Source organism: Bos indicus, chromosome 3, assembly GCF_029378745.1.
Source record: "Bos indicus isolate NIAB-ARS_2022 breed Sahiwal x Tharparkar chromosome 3, NIAB-ARS_B.indTharparkar_mat_pri_1.0, whole genome shotgun sequence".
NCBI lineage: Eukaryota > Metazoa > Chordata > Mammalia > Artiodactyla > Bovidae > Bos > Bos indicus.
Genome location: NC_091762.1, coordinates 28,721,470 through 28,740,858, shown reverse-complemented (window position 1 = coordinate 28,740,858; position 19,389 = coordinate 28,721,470). Strand labels below are relative to the sequence as shown.

The window sequence follows — 19,389 nt, the reverse complement described above, 5'->3', positions numbered from 1 at the left end:
TATGATTTTAATTACCATTTATTATTTGTCTTTCTGTAACTGGATTACTTCAGTTAGCATAATGTCTTTAAGATTCATCCATGTTGTAGCATGTGACAAAATTTCCTTCTTTTGTTCAATCGTAGGGTGGTGTCCAACTTTTTGCAACCCCATAGACTGCAAAACACCAGGTTTTCCTGTCCTTCACCGTCTCTTGGAGCTTGCTCAAACTCATGTCCATTGAGTTGGTGATACCATACAATCATCTTGTCCTTCCCTCCCTCCCCTCTCTCTCTCTCTCTGTCTCTCTTTCTTCTTCCCTCTGTCTCTCTCATTACTTTTTTAAGGCTGCCTAATATTCCATTGCGTGTATATGCCACATATTCTTTATTCATTCATCTGTGATGAAAATTAGGGCTGCTTTTACTTCTTGGCTATTGTCATTAATGTCTTAATGAACAGAGGTATGCAGATATCTCTTGGAGATCCTGCTTTGAATTCTTTTGGATATATATCCCAAAAGCGGGATTCTTGGATCAAATAGTAATTTTAATATTAATTTTTTGAGGAACCACCATACAGTTTTCCATAGCAACTGTACCATTTTTCATTCCTACTAATAATGGGCAAGGATTCCAGTTTCTCTGCATCCTTGCCAAAGCTTGTTTTCTATTACTTTGATAGTGATCATCCTAATGAATGTGAAATGTTAGCTCATTGCACTTTTGATTTGCATTTCCCATATAATTAGAGATGTTGGACATCTTTTCATAAGCTTTTTGGCCATTTGTATATCCTCTTTGGAGAACTGTGTGTTCACATCTTTTGCCCATTTTAAAATTATTTGGTTTTTTGGTTGAGTTTTATGTGTGTGTTTATCTTTGGTTGATTTGGGAGGTGTATATAGTCTTTTTAATTATTTTACTGGTTGTTGTTGTTCAGTCACCTAGTCATGTCCCACTCTTTGTGACCCCACGGACTGCAGCATGCCAGACCTCCCTGTCCCTCACCATTTCCTGGAGTTTGCCCAAGTTCATGTCCATTGCATTGGCGATACCATCCAGCCATCTCATCCTCTGATGCCCTCTTCTCCTTCTACCCTTAATCTTTCCCAGCATCAGGGTCTTTTCCAATGAATCAGTTCTTCGCATCAGATGACCAAAATACTGGAGCTTCAGCTTCAACATCAATCCTTCCAATGAGTATTCAGGGTTGATTTCCTTTAAGATTGAAGGGTTTGATCTCCTTGCTGTCAAGGGACTTTCAGGACTCTTCTCCAGCACCATAATTTGAAGGCAGCAGAGACATTTTACTGGTTATCTTTATGTTTTTAAACAATATATTGAACACTTTCTCCTACTGCCTATTCTTTTATATATATAATTTTTATGTTTTATTATTTTATATTATCAAGATTAATCTGACTCTTTGTGACCTCATGGACTGTAGCTCACCAGGCTCCTCTGTCCATGGAATTCTCCAGGCAAGAATATTGGAGTGGGTAGCCATTCCCTTCTCCAGGGGATCTTCCTGACCCAGGGATTAAACTGTGGTCTCCTGCATTGCAGGCAGATTACTGTTGAGCCACCAGGGAAGCCCGATAAAAGCACATTTCCAGTATTTAAGTTGAACTCATGTTTTATGTGAAACTTTTTCTTAGTTTTCAATTTTGATCCTAGTCAATAAGCCAATATTCCCTGGTGGCTCAGATGGTAAAGAATCTGCCTAAAATTCAGGAGACGCAGGTTCTATCCCTGGGTTGGGAAGATCCCCTGGAGTAGGAAATGGCAGTCCACTCCTGTGTGCTTGCTTAGAGAATTCTGTGGACAGAGGAGTCTGGTGGGCTATAGTCCATGGGATTGCAAAGAGTCAGATATGACTAAGCGGCTAACACTTTGGCTTTCATGATATGCCAATTCTGATTTTGACCTCTTTTACATACCAATCAATATGAAGAAATTGTTACTGGATGATAGTCTTAGCTTCTACTTAAAATACGTTGACTTTGTGAGACTGTGCTAAATCACCTTTCCTGTGTCTTTCATCTCTTGATGGTACCTTACTCTCTGCCTAGTGAGATGTGGTATTTTATATATTTGTCTATATCCTTGATATGGAAAGAGAGTTTTAAAATCTTCCAGTTGGTCCTTCTAAATGTAAAAAATCTCACTGTGTATTCAGAACTAATATGGTGATTATGCCATTTACTGAGTTTATCTATTCAACTGTATACTCAGGATCTAAAGAAATTATCACAGAATAGGTTTATGGTTCCATGGGCTCACCGTGAGGTGGAGTTAGATTAAATGTATTTATCATGTGACCCCAAAACACCTGCGCTCAAGCTAGTGAGTGAAAAAATAGTAACATTTTGGGTTATAAGAGTTGGTGTTAGCTGATAGTCAATATCCAATTACCAAAATTCAGTATGTATTTCTGATATTATTGCAAAATCCATCTTTTAATTTAGAGGGTTCTAGGTTTATAAATTTATTCAGGTCTGAAAGGTGAGCACAAGGCTGTCATACTCTACTCCTGTACCTCAAGTCAATCCTTTCTTTGCCAGTCCATATTACAGACATTTTTTAGTTACTCATTAAATACGGACCTTAGTGGACTGCCCATTAGTTTAGGGAACTCATGATCAGTTAGACATTACCAGAGAAACACTTTTGGGTATGAGCTAATCCATACCTTGGAAACACATGTTGTATTAGAACAGACTGTACTAAGATCTCCAGACCTGCAGAAGTCAAGAGTCAGAGAAAGTACAGTTTAGGAAGGTGCTTTCTCCATTCTGTCCTCTAGAAGCTGAGATGTGTATTCTGAGAGTCAGTGTAATTTAGCTAGTTTAGAGGATATACTTTATCCTAGAAGACTGCATTTCATACCCACAGAGTAGATGTCAATTGTGATAACTGAAGATCAATTATTGCCAGTTTATAGGATATATAATAAGAACAGTGACTACATGTTATATCAGCTTATTGCCAGCTTCTTTCATGGTGAAGTGTATTGTCTGGTTAAGAGCAACATTTTAGGAGAGATAGCATTGTGTACATAAGACGTTCATTGAGTACAGATATTGTCATAGGCATCATGGACAGCCAAGGCAGGTTTGCCTAAAGTTGTACATGTGCACTGAAACTTTTCCTTCTCTGACACTTGTAAGGCTACTTGAGGCTGTAACCATTCTGTTTTCCAGATGACTCTCATATTAAAGGCATTGTACATATTATTTTTTCTAGGCCAGGGTTAATTTTTCCTTTTTTCCCCTACTGAATGTACATACACTAATCTCCAACAGAATATATTATTTCCTGGAGTACTAGAGAAATGATGTATTATTTTATAACTATTTTGTACCTTTTTTGTAACTTTCTTTTTATTCCTCATCCCTGTTCATCTCATGTTGAAAATTTATTATTCAGTGTTCAACTGAATTGCTTTTCTTAATACACAGAGAATAAGTGTATTCTGCCTCTAAAGGTTCATAATATTTTGAATCTCTTTGCAGCTCTTTATAGCTAGTTAATTGTGTATATCCCTTAATTTATAAGCTGATGCATGCACTTCATTTTACAAATGAAAAAGCTGAGATTTGGTGTCTTAAAGGACTTACTCAAGAGTCCACAGGTACCTGCCAGAGACAGATCAGAATTTTTTAAAAAAGATAATCGAAATCAAATAACATACTTCTGTAGAAGGGAAATAATTTTTTTCTTTTCATTGTTTTTTTAAGATGTAGAAGGCAGGATTCTTTATTAGTATTTCTTAGGAAAGATTTGATAATAGGAAAATTAATTTTTATAATAGTATTGACTACATTGTATGTACTTGATATTCATTTTTAATAGGAAGAACTCAAAAGAGAGATGAAAGAAAACACAGTTACTCTCAAAGGAAAAAAAGACAAGGTAAGAGTTTTATATAATTCTCATAAATTTCTTTATAACCATTTTGTTTTCTAACATCTATTTAGTAAATTTTTTATCATAAATTGGAAAATAACATCAAAAATATATCACACAAAAGATATGGTACCAACATAAAATGGAATAGTACTCAGCCATAGAAAAGAACAAAATAATACCATTTGCAGCAATGGACCTAGAGATTGCATACTGAATGAAGTCAGAGAAGGAACTATACATATGGTCACTTCTATGTGGAATCTAAAAAAAAGGCTATAAATGAGCTTATCTACAAAACAAAAATAGAGTTACAGATGTAGAAATTAGATTTATGATTACCAGGGAGTAAGAGGCTGGGAAGGGATAAATTGGAAGATTGGAATTGATATATACACACTGCTGCTACTGCTACTGCTAAGTCACTTCAGTCATGTCCGACTCTGTGCGACCCCATAGACGGCAGCCCACTAGGCTGCCCCATCCCTGGGATTCTTCAGGCAAGAACACTCAAGTGGGTTGCCACTTCCTTCTCCAATGCATGAAAGTGAAAAGTGAAAGTGAAGTCGCTCAGTTGTGTCTGACTCTTTGCGACCCCATGGACTGCAGCCTACCAGGCTGCTCCGCCCATGGGATTTTCCAGGCAAGAGTACTGGAGTGGGTTGCCATTGCCTTCTCCGATATACACACAATTATGTATAAAATAGATAACTACTAAGGACCTCCTGTATAGCTCAGGGACTTCTACTGTAATGGCCTATATGGGAAAAGAATCTAAACAAGATTGGATATATGCGTATGCATACATATAACAGATTCACTTTGCTATACACCTGAAACTAACACAATGTTATAAATCAACTATACACCAAAATTTTTTAAAAATAATATATATCACACAATTTCATTTCCAAAATTGTTTCTTTATTAATCTAAAAGCATTAGCTAAAACATTTCAAAGCATCTGTCATTTGGAAATTTAGAGAAGATTTTAATCTTTTAAAAATTTTATTATAGTATTAAATTAGGTACATTTGTGTTTCTCTCTTGAGAAATTTCCAATGTTAGAGGGAAAACATTTCATTTAAAAATTTTAAAGCTCATGTTTAGATTATGTCTAATTTTGAGTTTTTGAGAGGGCTAAACAAATCACATCTTGCTTCTTAAATCTGAACCAGTTTAGAAAGGTAGTGAAAATCAAAATAGTATCTTTTCAGTTCAGTTCAGTTCAGTTGCTCAGTCGTGTCTGACTCTTTGTGACCCCATGAACCACAGCACTCCCGGCCTCCCTGTCCGTCACCATCTCCCGGAGTCTACCCAAACCCATGTCCATTGAGTCAGTGATGCCATCCAACCATCTCATCCTCTGTTGTCCCCTTCTCATCCTGCCCTTAGTCTTTCCCAGCATCAGGGTCTTTTCAAATGAGTCAGCTCTTCGCATCAGGTGGCCAAAGTATTGGAGTTTCAGCTTCAACATCAGTCCTTCATCTTTATTATTGATAAACAATATTGGATAATGTGGCTTATATTTGAAGAAAACAGGATTTCTTAATCCTGAAATCCCAAATTAAACAAGTTTATCTACTCTTGTCATAGATAGAGCTGGATTAGGACAAGTCTACCCACTTGAATGACCTGCTCTTTTAAGATACATGGCGTAGAGGAGAATGTGTGCTTCTTCGGTTACCCAAGGGGAGAAATAAGGAAGAGGTTGAATTATATGTCCACAATTAATCCTTCCATATTCAGCAATCCTGTTAAGCCATTGATCTTCCCCTAAGGAAGCAGAGAGAGGTTAGGAATGTTCCCTGCACATGAAAGGAAGCATCAAGTATGAAAAAGGGAGGTTATATTCAGCTTCAATATATTTAGTAATATAGGATTATTACAGAAGAGTGTTCTTGCAAATTTTAGTTAAAGTGAGTAAATATTCTTTATATATAGTGATGTAGTCTCCTAAGTCTCCACAGAAGTTGCTCTGACTGTAAACTGAAGAAAACAGAGTTGTTGAGAACAGTTCAGTTGTTAAGGTATAGATGGTGCTTTAATTTTGATATGTTTGTGTTCAAAGAAGGGCTTCCCAGATGTCGCTAGTGGTAAACAACCCACCTGCCAGTGCAGGAAATGGCAAGAGATACGGGTCTAATCCCTGTGTCAGGAAGATACCTGGAAGAGGGCATGGTAACCCACTCCAATATTCTTGCCTAGAGAATCCTATAGACAGAGGAGCCTGGCAGGCTACAGTCCGTAGTCACAAAGAGTTGGACACGACTGAAGTGAGTGTTCGAAGAGAAAAAAAAAAAAGAATTATTGTACCTGTAAATGAATATTAAGTGCTCCATGTGTCAAGACACATATAACAGACACGAAAACATTATATATGGAGAAATTATTGTCATATTAGAATTAGCTGGGAGGATTAGATACAGACTGGGCTTCCCTGGTGGCTCAGACAGTAAAGCACCTGTCTGCAATGAGGGAGACCCGGGTTAAACCCCTGGGTTGGAAAGATCCCTTGGAGAAGGAAATGGCAATCCACTCCAGTACTCTTGCCTGGACAATCCCATGGACAAAGGAGCCTAGTAGGCTACAGTCCATGGGGTTGCAAAGAGTCAGACACAACTGAGTGACTTCACTTACATACAGACTAAGCAAAGTGTCTGATGAAGATAATACATTGGTTAAACTCCAGTACTTCTAAATATAGAATATGTTCATATTGTGAAAATATATATCAGATATTCTTGCAGATTTGTTTTGATTCCTTTATAATCCTAGTAATATATATCTATTCTCTGTATACATTATCAAATAGATTAGTTAATTCCCTATAGTTTATCTGGGGGTCTGGATATATATATATTGCAAATAATGAGAAAATGATAAATGAAAAGATTTAATTAAATAGGCTTTTGTGTGCTATGCTTTATTCCAACAATATTGAAGTATTACAAACCTTATATATGATAATTGTTAGGTTTATCAATCAAAAATTTCTGAGTTTGGGTATGTTACTTCTTCATACTTCAGTCTTATCTATAAAACAACTTTCTCAAAAGTTGTTATGAAGATTAAATGAGATAGTATTTGTGAAGCATTTGAAATTGTGCTTGGCACATAGGACATGCTGAATAAGTATTTGTTTAAAAAGTATTACAGAGAAAAGCATGAATGTTCTGTATATATGCATCACTGGAAAGGTAATAGAAAAGAATGTAACTTGTAGGAGAGTAATACATCTTCATGAGGTATTGCAAAGAGGGTTATTTCAGTAGTCTAGAATGCTGGTGCATTTTCTTTGTCTACCAAGCTACTAGGGAAATGTTAGATTCCCAGATATGACCACAAGGTGGTATAGTTGCCATTCTCAGTCCTTTTGGGTGAAGAAAATTTGTCCATGAAAGCAGTTAAATTTTGGAGATTCTGAGGATGATTCCTGATAAGTCCAGAGAGCAGAACAAGTTTTCTTTAATCAAAATTGTGTTATCAGCTATGTTATAGAAATATTTATGGAAAAGTATGTAAAATTTGCCCAGAGATAAAATTGCCAACATCTGCTGGATCATCGAAAAAGCAAGAGAGTTCCAGGAAAACATCTATTTCTCCTTTATTGACTATGCCAAAGTCTTTGACTGTGTGGATCACAATAAACTGTGGAAAATTCTTCAAGAGATGGGAATACCAGACCACCTGACCTGCCTCTTGAGAAACCTATATGCAGGTCAGGAAGCAACAGTTAGAACTGGATATGGAACAACAGACTAGTTCCAAATAGGAAAAGAAGTACGTTGAGGCTGTATGTTGTCATCCTGCTTATTTAACTTATAGCAGAGTACATCCTGAGAAACGCTGGGCTGGAAGAAGCACAAGCTGGAATCAAGATTGCCGGGAGAAATATCAATAACCTCAGATATGCAGATGACACCACCCTATGGCAGAAAGTGAAGAGGAACTAAAAAGCCTCTTGATGAAAGTGAAAGAGGAGAGTGAAAAAGTTGACTTAAAACTCAACATTCAGAAAACGAAGATCATGGCATCTGGTCCCATCACTTCATGGCAAATAGATGGAGAAACTGTCAGACTGTATTTTTCTGGGCTCCAAAATCACTGCAGATGGTGATTGCAGCCATGAAATTAAAAGACGCTTACTCCTTGGAAGGAAAGTTATGACCAACCTAGACTGCAAAATAAAAAGCAGAAACATTACTTTGCCAACAAAGGTCCGTCTAGTCAAGGCTGTGGTTTTTCCAGTGGTCATGTATGGATGTGAGAGTTGAACTGTGAAGAAAGCTGAGCACCAAAGAATTGATGCTTTGAAACTGTGGTGTTGGAGAAGACTCTTGAGAGTCCCTTGGACTGCAAGGAGATCCAACCAGTCCATTCTAAAGGAGGTCAGTCCTGGGTGTTCTTTGGAAGGACTGATGCTAAAGCTGAAACTCCAATACTTTGGCCACCTGATGCGAAGAGTTGACTCGTTGGAAAAGACTCTGATGCTGGGAGGGATTGGGGGCAGGAGGAGAAGGGGATGACAGAGGATGAGATGGCTGATGGCATCACCATCTCAATGGACATGAGTCTGAATGAACTCCAGGAGTTGGTGATGGACGGGGAGGCCTGGCATGCTGCAGTTCATGGAGTCGCAAAGAGTCAGACATGACTGAGTGACTGAACTGAACTGAACTGGTGTAAAATGCATCTCTGAAAAAATGATACCAAAATTAATTTTTTGTGTGAAAAAGTATTATGAACTTGGCAAGAAACCTGCAAATTATCCCATTTATCTCCTTTAAAATTTTTTTTATTTTTAAATTGAGGTATAGTTTACTTACAGTATTATTAAATATAAATTTCAGTTATACAACATAGTGATTCACAATTTTTAAAGGTTATACTCCACTTGTAGTTATTATAAAATATTGGGTATACTCTCTGTGCTGTACAGTATATCCTTACAGCTTATTTATTTTATACATAGTAGTTTGTGCCTCATAATCAGCTCCTTTATCTTGCCCTGAAAATTTCTCTAGGTTTTTACTTTCATAATTTTTCATCTCTCCCCCTTTTTTTTTTCTGAAGGTGAATGAAACTAGTAGATAGATAGAAAAGGGCTGATATTTTTATAGATGAAACAGGACTTATGAAAACATGAAAGAGATGCCTTTGGGCTGTAGGGTTATTGGAATGAATCACAAATTAAGATTTTTTTTTTCCACCAGGACTAGAGAATTGTCTTTGGAGACTTTCCAACTTTTGGTCAAATAGAGAGTTGAGATTATTATTTATTTTTATAGCAGCACTGTGAGGACAAAGGGAGAAAAAACCATTTCCATCTTTAAATAAGAAAAATAAAGTCATAAAGAAGATAGGTGTAATTTATTCAAAGTTTTCTACTCAATACTACACTTGAGTGTAAATTCTAGTTTATTTCAGTGTTATTTTTACAAGTTGCTGCACTTCAGTTAAAATGACACTTAATGATGACTTCTTTCATTTTTGTTGTTCAATAGAAAACACAGACATCTTTATTGGAAACACCTGAAACTAATTATTGGCAACTTGATTCTAAAGTACCTCTTTCACAAAATGTATCTCGAAGCTTCCCATCAGCTAATCAGAGCAGATCTTCAAAAGATAAAAGAGACTATTTGCGTACACCTGCCAAAAATATCTTATCTACACCATTACCAAAGGTTTGTTGCTAAAATTTCTAAGAAAGTTGTCTTTTCTTTTTTTTAAATAAAAAAGTCTCTGGTATCATATACCATATATCTGGTATCAAACACATAGGTATAATAACCTTTGTCTTGAAAGTTTTGGTTATTTGTTACACCAGTGTGAAATAGTTTAATTGTTGTATTCTATCACTGTACACATCTTAATGACATCTTGGGCAAATTTTATCACTTTCTGGCTTTTACCAGTGCATAGGTCCCTGATAGACAAGCTCTAATTTTGACTTGAATTTTCCAGTATCACCTCAGTTACCTGCCTTTGGTGTTTACTCCTCATCGTCTTGTTGCTGGAGTCTTTTAGTTAGCAGTGTCCTTGTGAAGCAGGTACCACTAGCAAGGTGGCTCATATCTAGCTATCTTCAACATGTCCACTTAATCCATGGGGAATTCTTTCAACCTTTCAGTGCTAAATGGTGGTATATAATGCTCTACTTCTGACTTCCCTCTTCTCCTCTCTGCCATCTGTCTTACTCTGATTTCTTTTTACTTGTTTAGGTAGACATAAAGACAGATAAATAAGTCTTCTTACTAGGTTTGTATCCACCTAGGGAATGAGATGCCAGTCTCCCCTTCTAGAAGGCACCATTAGTCATTATAAGGCTTCTTTAAAAAAAAAAAAAAGTTTAACTAGAGAATAATTACTTTACAATATTGTGATGGTTTCTGCCAGACATAAACATGAATCAGCCATAGGTATACATATGTCCCCTCAGTGGAAAATTACTCAACTATAAAAAGGAAAACTCCTTTTTAGAGTTATATCCTTACTTGCTTTGAGAGTTGATGGAGGAGTATTTCAATCTATCTTTACCCCCAAGTCAAAATTTTGTGCTTTTCCCTCCGTTTGTATAAATTGACTGGGAATAAGAGAGATATTTGGTGATTGTTAGTCCTGTTCTACCACCTTTTAATAAGCCTTAGAGAAGGAGGTAGCCCTAATTATACATTGCTTTCTTTAGAGTGTAAGTTACTAGCACTTTTCCCCCCAACTTTGTGCTTTAGTTGACAATTTCAGACAAAAATAGTCTCCTTTATGTCCTGTATTATATATATTGAATTATATGTACAGTATTATCCACCTCATGGAAATTATGAAAATTAGTAAAGTACATAGTAAGGCTATTATATGAAATTATCTTGTTGTATTTATTATTTTATTATTCAAAATATGAAATGATCTCTATTAAAGAATTGTTGTTAGGTTGCTAAATCATATCTAACTCTTTGCAATCCCATGGTCTGCAGCACATCAAACTTCCCTGTCCTTCACTGTATCCTGGAATTTGTGCAAGTTCATGTCCATTGAGTTTATGATGGCATCCAACCATCTCATCCTCTGGTTCCCCTTTCTCCTGCCCTCAGTCTTTCCTAGCATCAGGGTCTTTTCCAATGAGTTGGATATTCGCATCAGGTAGCCAAAGTATTGGAGCTTCAGTTTCAGCATCAATCCTACCAATGAATATTTAGGGTTGATTTTCTTCAGATGTTCAAGCTGGATTTAGAAAAGGCAGAGGAACCAGAGATCAAATTGCCAACATCCGCTGGATCATTGAAAAAGCAAGAGAGTTCCAGAAAAACATCTATTTCTGCTTTATTGACTATGCCAAAGCCTTTGACTGTGTGGATCACAACAAACTGTGGAAAATTCTGAAAGAAATGGGAATACCAGACCACCTTACCTGCCTCCTGAGAAATCTGTATGCAGGTCAAGGAGCAACAGTTAGAACTGGACATGGAACAATAGACTGCTTCCAAATTGGGAAAGGAGTACGTCAAGGCTGTATATTGTCACCCTGCTTATTTAACTTATATGCAGAGTACATCATGCAAAATGCCAGGCTGGATGAAGTACAAGCTGGAATCAAGATTGCTGGGAGAAATATCAATAACCTCAGATATGCAGATGACACCACCCTTATGGCAGAAAGTGAAGAAGAACTAAAAAGCCTCTTGATGAAAGTGAAAGAGGAGATTGAAAAAGCTGGCTTAAAACTCAACATTCAGAAAACCAAGATCATGGCATCCAGTTCCATCACTTCATGGCAAATAGATGGGGAGACAGTGGAAACAGTGATGGACTTTATTTTCTTGGGCTCCAAAATCACTGCAGGTGGTGGTTGCAGCCATGAAATTAAAAGATGCTTGCTCCTTGGAAGAAAAGCTATGACAAACCTAGACTGTATTAAAAAGCAGAGACATTACTTTGCCAGCAAAAGTCCATCTAGTCAAAGCTATGGTTTTTCCAGTAGTCATGTATGGATGTGAGAGTTGGACTATAAAGAAAGCTGAGCACCAAAGAATTGATGCTTTTGAACTGTGGTGTTGGAGAAGACTCTTGAGAGTCCCTTGGACTGCAAGGACATCCAACCAGTCCATCCTAAAGGAAATCAGTCCTGAATATTCATTGGAAGGACTGATGCTGAAGCTGAAACTCCAATACTTTGGCCACCTGATGTGAAGAACTGACTCATTGGAAAAGACCCAGATGCTGGGAAAGATTGAGGGCAGGAGGAGAAGGGGACAACAGAGGATGAGACGGTTGGATAGCATCACTGATTCAAAGGACATGAATTTGAGCAAACTCCGGGAGTTGTGATGGACAGGGAAGCCTGGGTGCTGCAATTCATGGGGTCGCAAAGAGTCGGACATGACTGAGCAACTGAACTGAACTGAACTTTCTTTCAGATTAATTGGTTTGATCTCCTTGTAGTCCAAAGAACTCTGAAGAGTCTTCTCCAGTTCGAAAGCATCAGTTCTTTGGTGCTCAGCCTTTTTTATGGTTCAATTCCACATCCATACATGACTACTGGAAAAACCATAATTTTGACTAGATGGACCTTTGTTGGCAAAGTGATGTCTCTGCTTTTTAATACGCTATCTAGGCTTGTCATAGCTTTCCTTCTAATGAGCAAGTGTCTTTCAATTTAATGGCTGCAGTCACCATCGGCAGTGCTTTGGAGCCCAAGAAAATTAAATCTGTCACTGCTTCCATTTTTTCCCCTTCTATTTGCCATGAAGTGACAGGACTGAAGTTAAAACGCTTGTTTGTAACTGTTAAAGCTTCAGTACTTTGGCCACTTGATGCAAAGAGCTGACTCATTGGAAAAGACCCTGATGACAGAAAGATTGAGGGCAGGAGGAGAAGGGGGTGACAGAGGATGAGATGGTTGGATGGCATCACTTATTCAATGAACATGAGTTTGAGCAAACTCCAGGAGATAGTGAAAGACAGGGAAGCCTGGCATGTTGCAGCCCATGGGCTCCCAGAGTCAGACATGACTTAGCCACTGAATAACAAAAAACAACAACTCCATAAACATTGAGGAGAAAGCTTTTTTCCTTTTTTTCCCCTTTAACTGAGTGAGCTCCAAGTTGAGTCAAATTCAGCCCTGTAAATGAAATTGTCTAGAGAATCACTAAATGAGTGAAAGTGAAGTTGCTCAGTCGTGTCCAACTCTTTGCGACCCCATGGACTGTAGCCTACCAGGCTCCTCCGTCCTTGTGATTCTCCAGGCAAGAGTACTGGAGTGGGTTGCCGTTTCCTTCTCCAGGAGATCTTCCCAACCCAGGGATCGAACCCGGGTCTCCAGCATTGCAGGCAGATGCTTTACCATCTGAGCCACTAGACAGGTCAAATATTGACAACTTTTTTAGCATAAAATTTTGAAAGAGCTCCCAAGTGTGTTTTGCTCTGTTCATTGGCTGCCAGGCTGGACCAGGAATGTACTTTTTAAGAGAGCAGGGGATGAGATGAGGAGGAGTTCAGGCACTGCTAGTTTTGCTCTTCTTACAGAGGTTCAGCCATTAAAAAAAAAGAAACAACTCTTTAGGTTGTGGCAAGCTTTTTGTTAATTTCCACAGTTATCAACAAATTGATTTTGACCACTTTTACTGGCATTTTTATTGCTTTGTGGAAGAGCAAATTTTTCGAGTTTTACTCTGCCATTCTTGCTGATATCAGTGACCTTACTTTTTAAAGACAATTTTTAAAAATTATAAAACTTACATATTACAGGATAATATGGAATACTAAACATTGACTAATGGAATTACTTTATCAACAAAAACATGAGCAAACTTGCTTTCTTATAAATCAGGATTTTTATGTAGTAATAAAAGCTCTCAGTTCTTTGTTCTTAATCATTGTTCGAAATGTTAAAGTCTCTCTTAAGGTTGTTGGCTACTGAAGCTGGAGTGTCTCTCCCATCCTTCCTTTCTCCTCTCCCTCCCTCTCCCCCATTATTTTATTAAAAACTTCTGAATTAAATTCTTATCCAAAATTTCTACTTCATACACATGCCAATAATAATGGAGAGTTACTATTGATTGTTAAAGACTCAACCTGCCTTTATTAACAATATATGTTTTATTTGATGGGATAATGTTTTGTTTTTTTTTTATTTTGGATAGGCATATACTGTGAAAACACCAACAAAACTAAAAATTCAGCAAAGAGGAAACAAGAATGTACCCATTGAAGAAAGTAATAGTAAAAAGAGAAAAATGGTCTTTGAGTTTGATGTTAATTCGGATAGTTCAGAAACTACTGATCTTTTGGTAAAATTATTACAAATAATCAGCATTTATTGTTTACATTATTATATTTCTATATTATTTCTTGATATATGTGTATAATATATGTGCATAGTATCTATTACTGCAATACTGAAAAGAAGTGAAAATCTATAATATAGGACTCTCTGCTTTTGCAGCATTTTAAAATTTAGGGTTAGAAAAATCTCTCTCAACTTCAGAAAACAGGACATTTTGAAATCCTTGATATGACATAGTTGGTATTTGAGATGACTAATTCTCTTGTTTTCCAGAAGAGTGTTATTTTCTTTGCCTTTTTCTTTTTGAGGCCCACTGAATACCTTTAATCTTGCTGCAGCCAAATTTGTTGTTCAGGACTTCTCTTGATTTTGCCTATTATAAATGTTTTCTTTAATTTTATACCACTTATTGATTGAAAACAATAACATTTCTATGATTCTTAAAGAGTTAATGTGTTAAAAATGGCATGTTAAGGAGGATAGTTCCTCTGGCAGCTTGTATGACCAGTTACTCCCTACTTCGTACATATCATTATTTTCTAAAGGTATAATAATAATCTATTAAGAATAATTAAACTTATACTCATTTAGTTTAAAACCAGATTAACCTCATTATACAAAATGGAGCAATTTACCAAAGATTCTTAATTAAAAAATTGTAATTAAAGCCATTTGTTTTATTATTGCAACTCATAACTATGAGATTCTTCAAGCTTTTATACTGCTTTGAGACTTCTGCTTTCATTTGTTCTAGAATAATAAATAGCTGTAATCTTAAAATTGTAATTAAGTTAATTTAAAGAAAATTTCTACTCTAGTATCTCTTTGTTTTATAGATAATAATTAAGACTGTGAACCAGGCACTACTGTAAAAACTTTACACAGAATACTTCAGTTATTTCTTAAAACAATCTAACACTCTAGAAGTAGAGACAGAGTTCTTATTCTCATTTTACAGATGAGGAAACTGAGTCACACTGGTACTTTTCCAATATAACATAATTAGAAAGTCATGGAGCCAAAATTTGAACACCAACTATCCAACTCCATGGCCTATGTATGTCATTGTACACAGTAATTTCCAGGTAAAACTGAAGTCAAGATATTTAAAAAAGTGATGAGAATTAGTAGAAAGAGCATGAGCTCTGGAATTAGAGATACTAGGTCTAGAATTCATACTGTTTTTCTCTGAATTTAGGCTAGTTTCTTAACTTATCTGAGATTTGGAATAACTCATGATTTCATGTCATTTTTAAAAGTAGCATCACAACTTTGTAACACCATGAACACTACAGTATTTTATTTACACTATTACAGTTTAAATTATCTAAGAAGACATTTCACAATAGGCTTTATCAGTTATAATTATCACATGAAATTAAAGGTCTTTGATAAAGTCAAATACATGGGAAATTATAAAAGCTGAAATGATTGTAATTTTGGTTTCTAACTTTACTTTTTATTTTCTACATAACTTAAAAGCTAATGCTTAATTTATCTATATTGCTGGGCACACAATATATGAAGATGTAATTGTGACATCAGTAACAGAAGGAAAATGGAGCTGTTTGTGTAGGCTATTGAAGTTAGTATAAATTCAAATTAGGTTACTATAATGTTTGGTTGTTATATGTAATCCCTATGGTAACCACAAAAGCATAGAATATACACAAAAGGAAATGGGAAGGAAATCAAAACATTTTGCTACCAAAAATTTTACCTAGACAGAAAAGAAGGTAATAATAGAGGAAATGAGTGACCAAAACCGAATCAAAACAAAACAAAACATCTATAAAGCATATAGGAAATGAATATCAAAGATTCATGGGGTTGCAAAGAGCTGAGCAACTGAACTGAACTGAGTCTCTCTTTATCTAATTACTTACATATGAGTAATTTACAATGTATATTTGGAGGATTATATACTCCAATAAACAAAAAGAGACTCATGTTAGCTTCAAATTGGCTAAATGTGAAAGGATGGAAAAAGATATGCAAATAGTAACCAAAAAAGAGGTGGGTTGGTTTTACCAATATCTGACAAAATAGATTTTAAATCAAAAAGTACAAGAAACAAATAAAGACATTATATGCAAATAAGAGGTTCAGTATAGCAAGAAGTTATGACAATTTTAATCATTTATACACCTAATAACATACTCTTAAAATATATGAAGCAAAGCTTTATAGAATTGAAGAAATGGACAGTTATACATTAATAGTTGGATACTTCAATACCTCTCCTTCAATAATGGGTAAAACAACTAGACAGAAGATAAATAAGGAAATAAGATTGGAACAACACACACCAAATAGATTTAATAGACACATATAGAACATTCAGTTCAACAAAAGAATACACATTCTTCCCAACTGTACATGGATATTCTCCAGGATAGACCATATAGGTCCCAAAACAAATCTCAGTAGATTTAAAAAACTAGGCATCATATATAAATTATCTTCTCTGAATACAAAGAGATGAAGTTAGAGATCAGAAAGAGAAGGAAAACTAGAAAATTCACAAATTTGTGAGAATTAATACACTTCTAACCAATGGATCAGAGAAGAAAACACAAGGGGAATTTAACTTAGAGATGAATGAAAGTGAAAACACAATACACCAAAACTTATGTGAGACAGAAAAACCAGCGCTCTAAGGGAAATGTATAGCTCTAAATTCCTACACTGAAAAAGAAAAAAAATCAATAAACTAACTTTTTACCTTAAAGAACTAGAAAAAGAAGATCAGATTAAACCCAAAGGTGACAGAGGAGAGAAATAATAAGAATGGAGATAAACAAATTAGGGAAAAGAAAACAGAGAAAATGAATGAAGTCAAAATTTATTTCTTTGAAAAGGTCAATTAAGTTGACAAATCTTAGCTTGACTGACAAAAAAATCGAGTAACTTAAGTCAGAAATATAATTGGAGATGTTATTACCAACCTTTTAGAGATAGAGTACTGTAAACAATTATATGCCAACAAATTAGATAACCTAGAAGAAATTAAAAAATGGAAAAAATACTTGTAATACACAAATTGCCTAAACCTGTTCAAGAACAAAGAAATTTTGTGACTTAGTGAATTCTGCTGAAATCTTAGAATTTATGAAAATGATTGAATATTTTCATCCATGAACCTTCTGAAATTTGTATTAAATGTGACTTTAATAAGCAGGAAAAGATATTGTGAACTGTTTGCTTCTGACTAAATTTATGTTACATGTTCATTAAGGAAATGGATTCTGGAGCCAGCCTACCTGGATTTTAATCCTGGCTCTGTCTCTTACTAGCTGTATAGTCTTGGGCAAGTTACTTAATATTTGTGTGTCTCATTTCCTCACCTTTAAAATGAGGATAATAATAGTATATATAGATCATAAAAATGTTGTAAGGATTAAAACCAGTTAAAATATGCTAAGTGCTTAAAACAGTGCCTGACATAAAGAAAGAACTAAATAACTGTTAGCTATTATTATTTGGGAAAATATTCAGAAATTGATAATTGACATTTATCATTTTTATAGGATTATGAATGCTTATTATAAGGCCTAAGTATGTTTGAATAAAAAGGCTGGGAAAAAGAGTGGGGAAAGTGAAACTTAAATAGAAATCAGTAGAAAAACACTATTCATATACATCTTGTATTCTACATAACCCTTTAGATGTATGGTTAGTAGAATCAAAATCGGATTTCCTTGTCTGGCAGACTGAGTTTAGTTTGTCATTGTCTTCTTCCTTCAGGCTTTTAAATTTTCTTTCCTCTTCTTTCTCCTTCCCCACCCCCTCTTTTTTTCTTCCTCTTTATACTCTTCCATTTCATTCTCATATGTGGAATATAGACAAAAATTTTATAATATAATATTAATGGTGGCAGCCTCCAAATTATATTTTTATATTTTTCTTTAAGAGCATGGTTTCAGAGGAAGAGACACTGAGAAAACTATGCAAGGATAATAATCCACCAATTTCTCATCTTTGTGTCAGAACGCCAAAAAAGGTAGTTATTTTGGAAAGCAAATTTCAAAAGCTGGATTTAATTCTTTTTTTTTTTTTTGAGTTAAACATATTATGACTTTATTTTCTATCCAGACTCCTTCATCTCTAACGACTCCTGGATCTATGCAGAAGTCTGAAACTATGAGGAAAACGCAGGAGGACCGTTGGGCTGTAATTGCTAAGATGAATAGGAAACAAAAACTAAAGGAAGCAGAAAAGCTGTTTGTTTAATTTCAGAAAATCAGTGTGATTAAGGAGCCTATAACATAAAATTTATAGTTAAGTTTTTAATTCTTATTTTCTAAAGAGCCAAACATATTCTGAAATTAAGACTTTTGATTTGTAAAATAATTTGTTTCTTTATATTTTAATGTATCAGCCTAAATGGGAAATAACCACATTGTTACTTAAAAATGTGTAATTCTGTTCAGATAATTAGATGACTGTTTTGGTTTTACCTTTTCTTGAATTGATGAAAACTATTTTGGCTAAGTTTTCGCACTTATAAAACTGTCCATTGAACACTAGGAACACGTTGTTGAGATATACTGTTTATTCTTTACTATTAAAATATTTTGGATTCACATAAATACTTCTCATTGTTTCTTTGAGGTCGCCTGAGCAGCTAATCATAACTTTGTTAGTATTATTTATTTTTCAAATCTTGAGGTCATTTTATTTGTTTCACAGTCTGAAGCAGCTTTGATTTATCTGTTGATAAAATTGACAGATGGCTTTATGCAAGAAAAAAGATTCTCCTGATACGACTTCCTAAAATACTTCATTTATTCAACATTCATTTGGCAAATATTTATTGAGTATCTGGTTCAGTGGTAAAGAATCCACCTGCAACGCAGGAGAAGCAGGAGACATGGATTTGATCCCTGGGTTGGGAAGATCCCCTGGAAGAGGAAGGTCATAAAGAATCAGACATGACTCAGCACATATGTACCACGCTAAGACTTAAGTACAGTTCTAGATACTGGGGATATAACAAAAATAAGACTTCCCTTCTTCCAGAGCTTACATTTTACAGGGAAAATATAAATAAAATATATAAACACATAGTATATTAGTTAAGGATAATTGCTAAGAAGAAATAAAACAAGAGTATTAGAGAGTGTTGAAAAGACTTGAAATTTTATGTAGAGTGACCCATACTGAAATGACATTTGAAGAGCTGATGAATAGTGAAACTGTGGCTATCATGAG

At 35.3% G+C, this 19,389-nt stretch overlaps 1 protein-coding gene across 2 annotated transcripts in view; it reads left to right on the top strand.

Moving 5' to 3' along the window:
* Nucleotides 1-18,757, top strand: part of SYCP1 (synaptonemal complex protein 1) — a 147,364-nt gene extending 128,607 nt beyond the window's left edge. For both annotated transcript variants that reach the window (XM_070785872.1, XM_070785871.1), the window contains 5 exons: nt 3,837-3,896; nt 9,398-9,580; nt 14,033-14,179; nt 18,089-18,178; nt 18,271-18,757. In XM_070785872.1, coding sequence (XP_070641973.1) covers nt 3,837-3,896; nt 9,398-9,580; nt 14,033-14,179; nt 18,089-18,178; nt 18,271-18,408 — 618 coding nt within the window. In that variant the 3' untranslated portion in view covers nt 18,409-18,757. The remainder of the gene's footprint in view (nt 1-3,836; nt 3,897-9,397; nt 9,581-14,032; nt 14,180-18,088; nt 18,179-18,270) is intronic.
* The last annotated feature ends 632 nt before the right edge of the window (nt 18,758-19,389 follow it).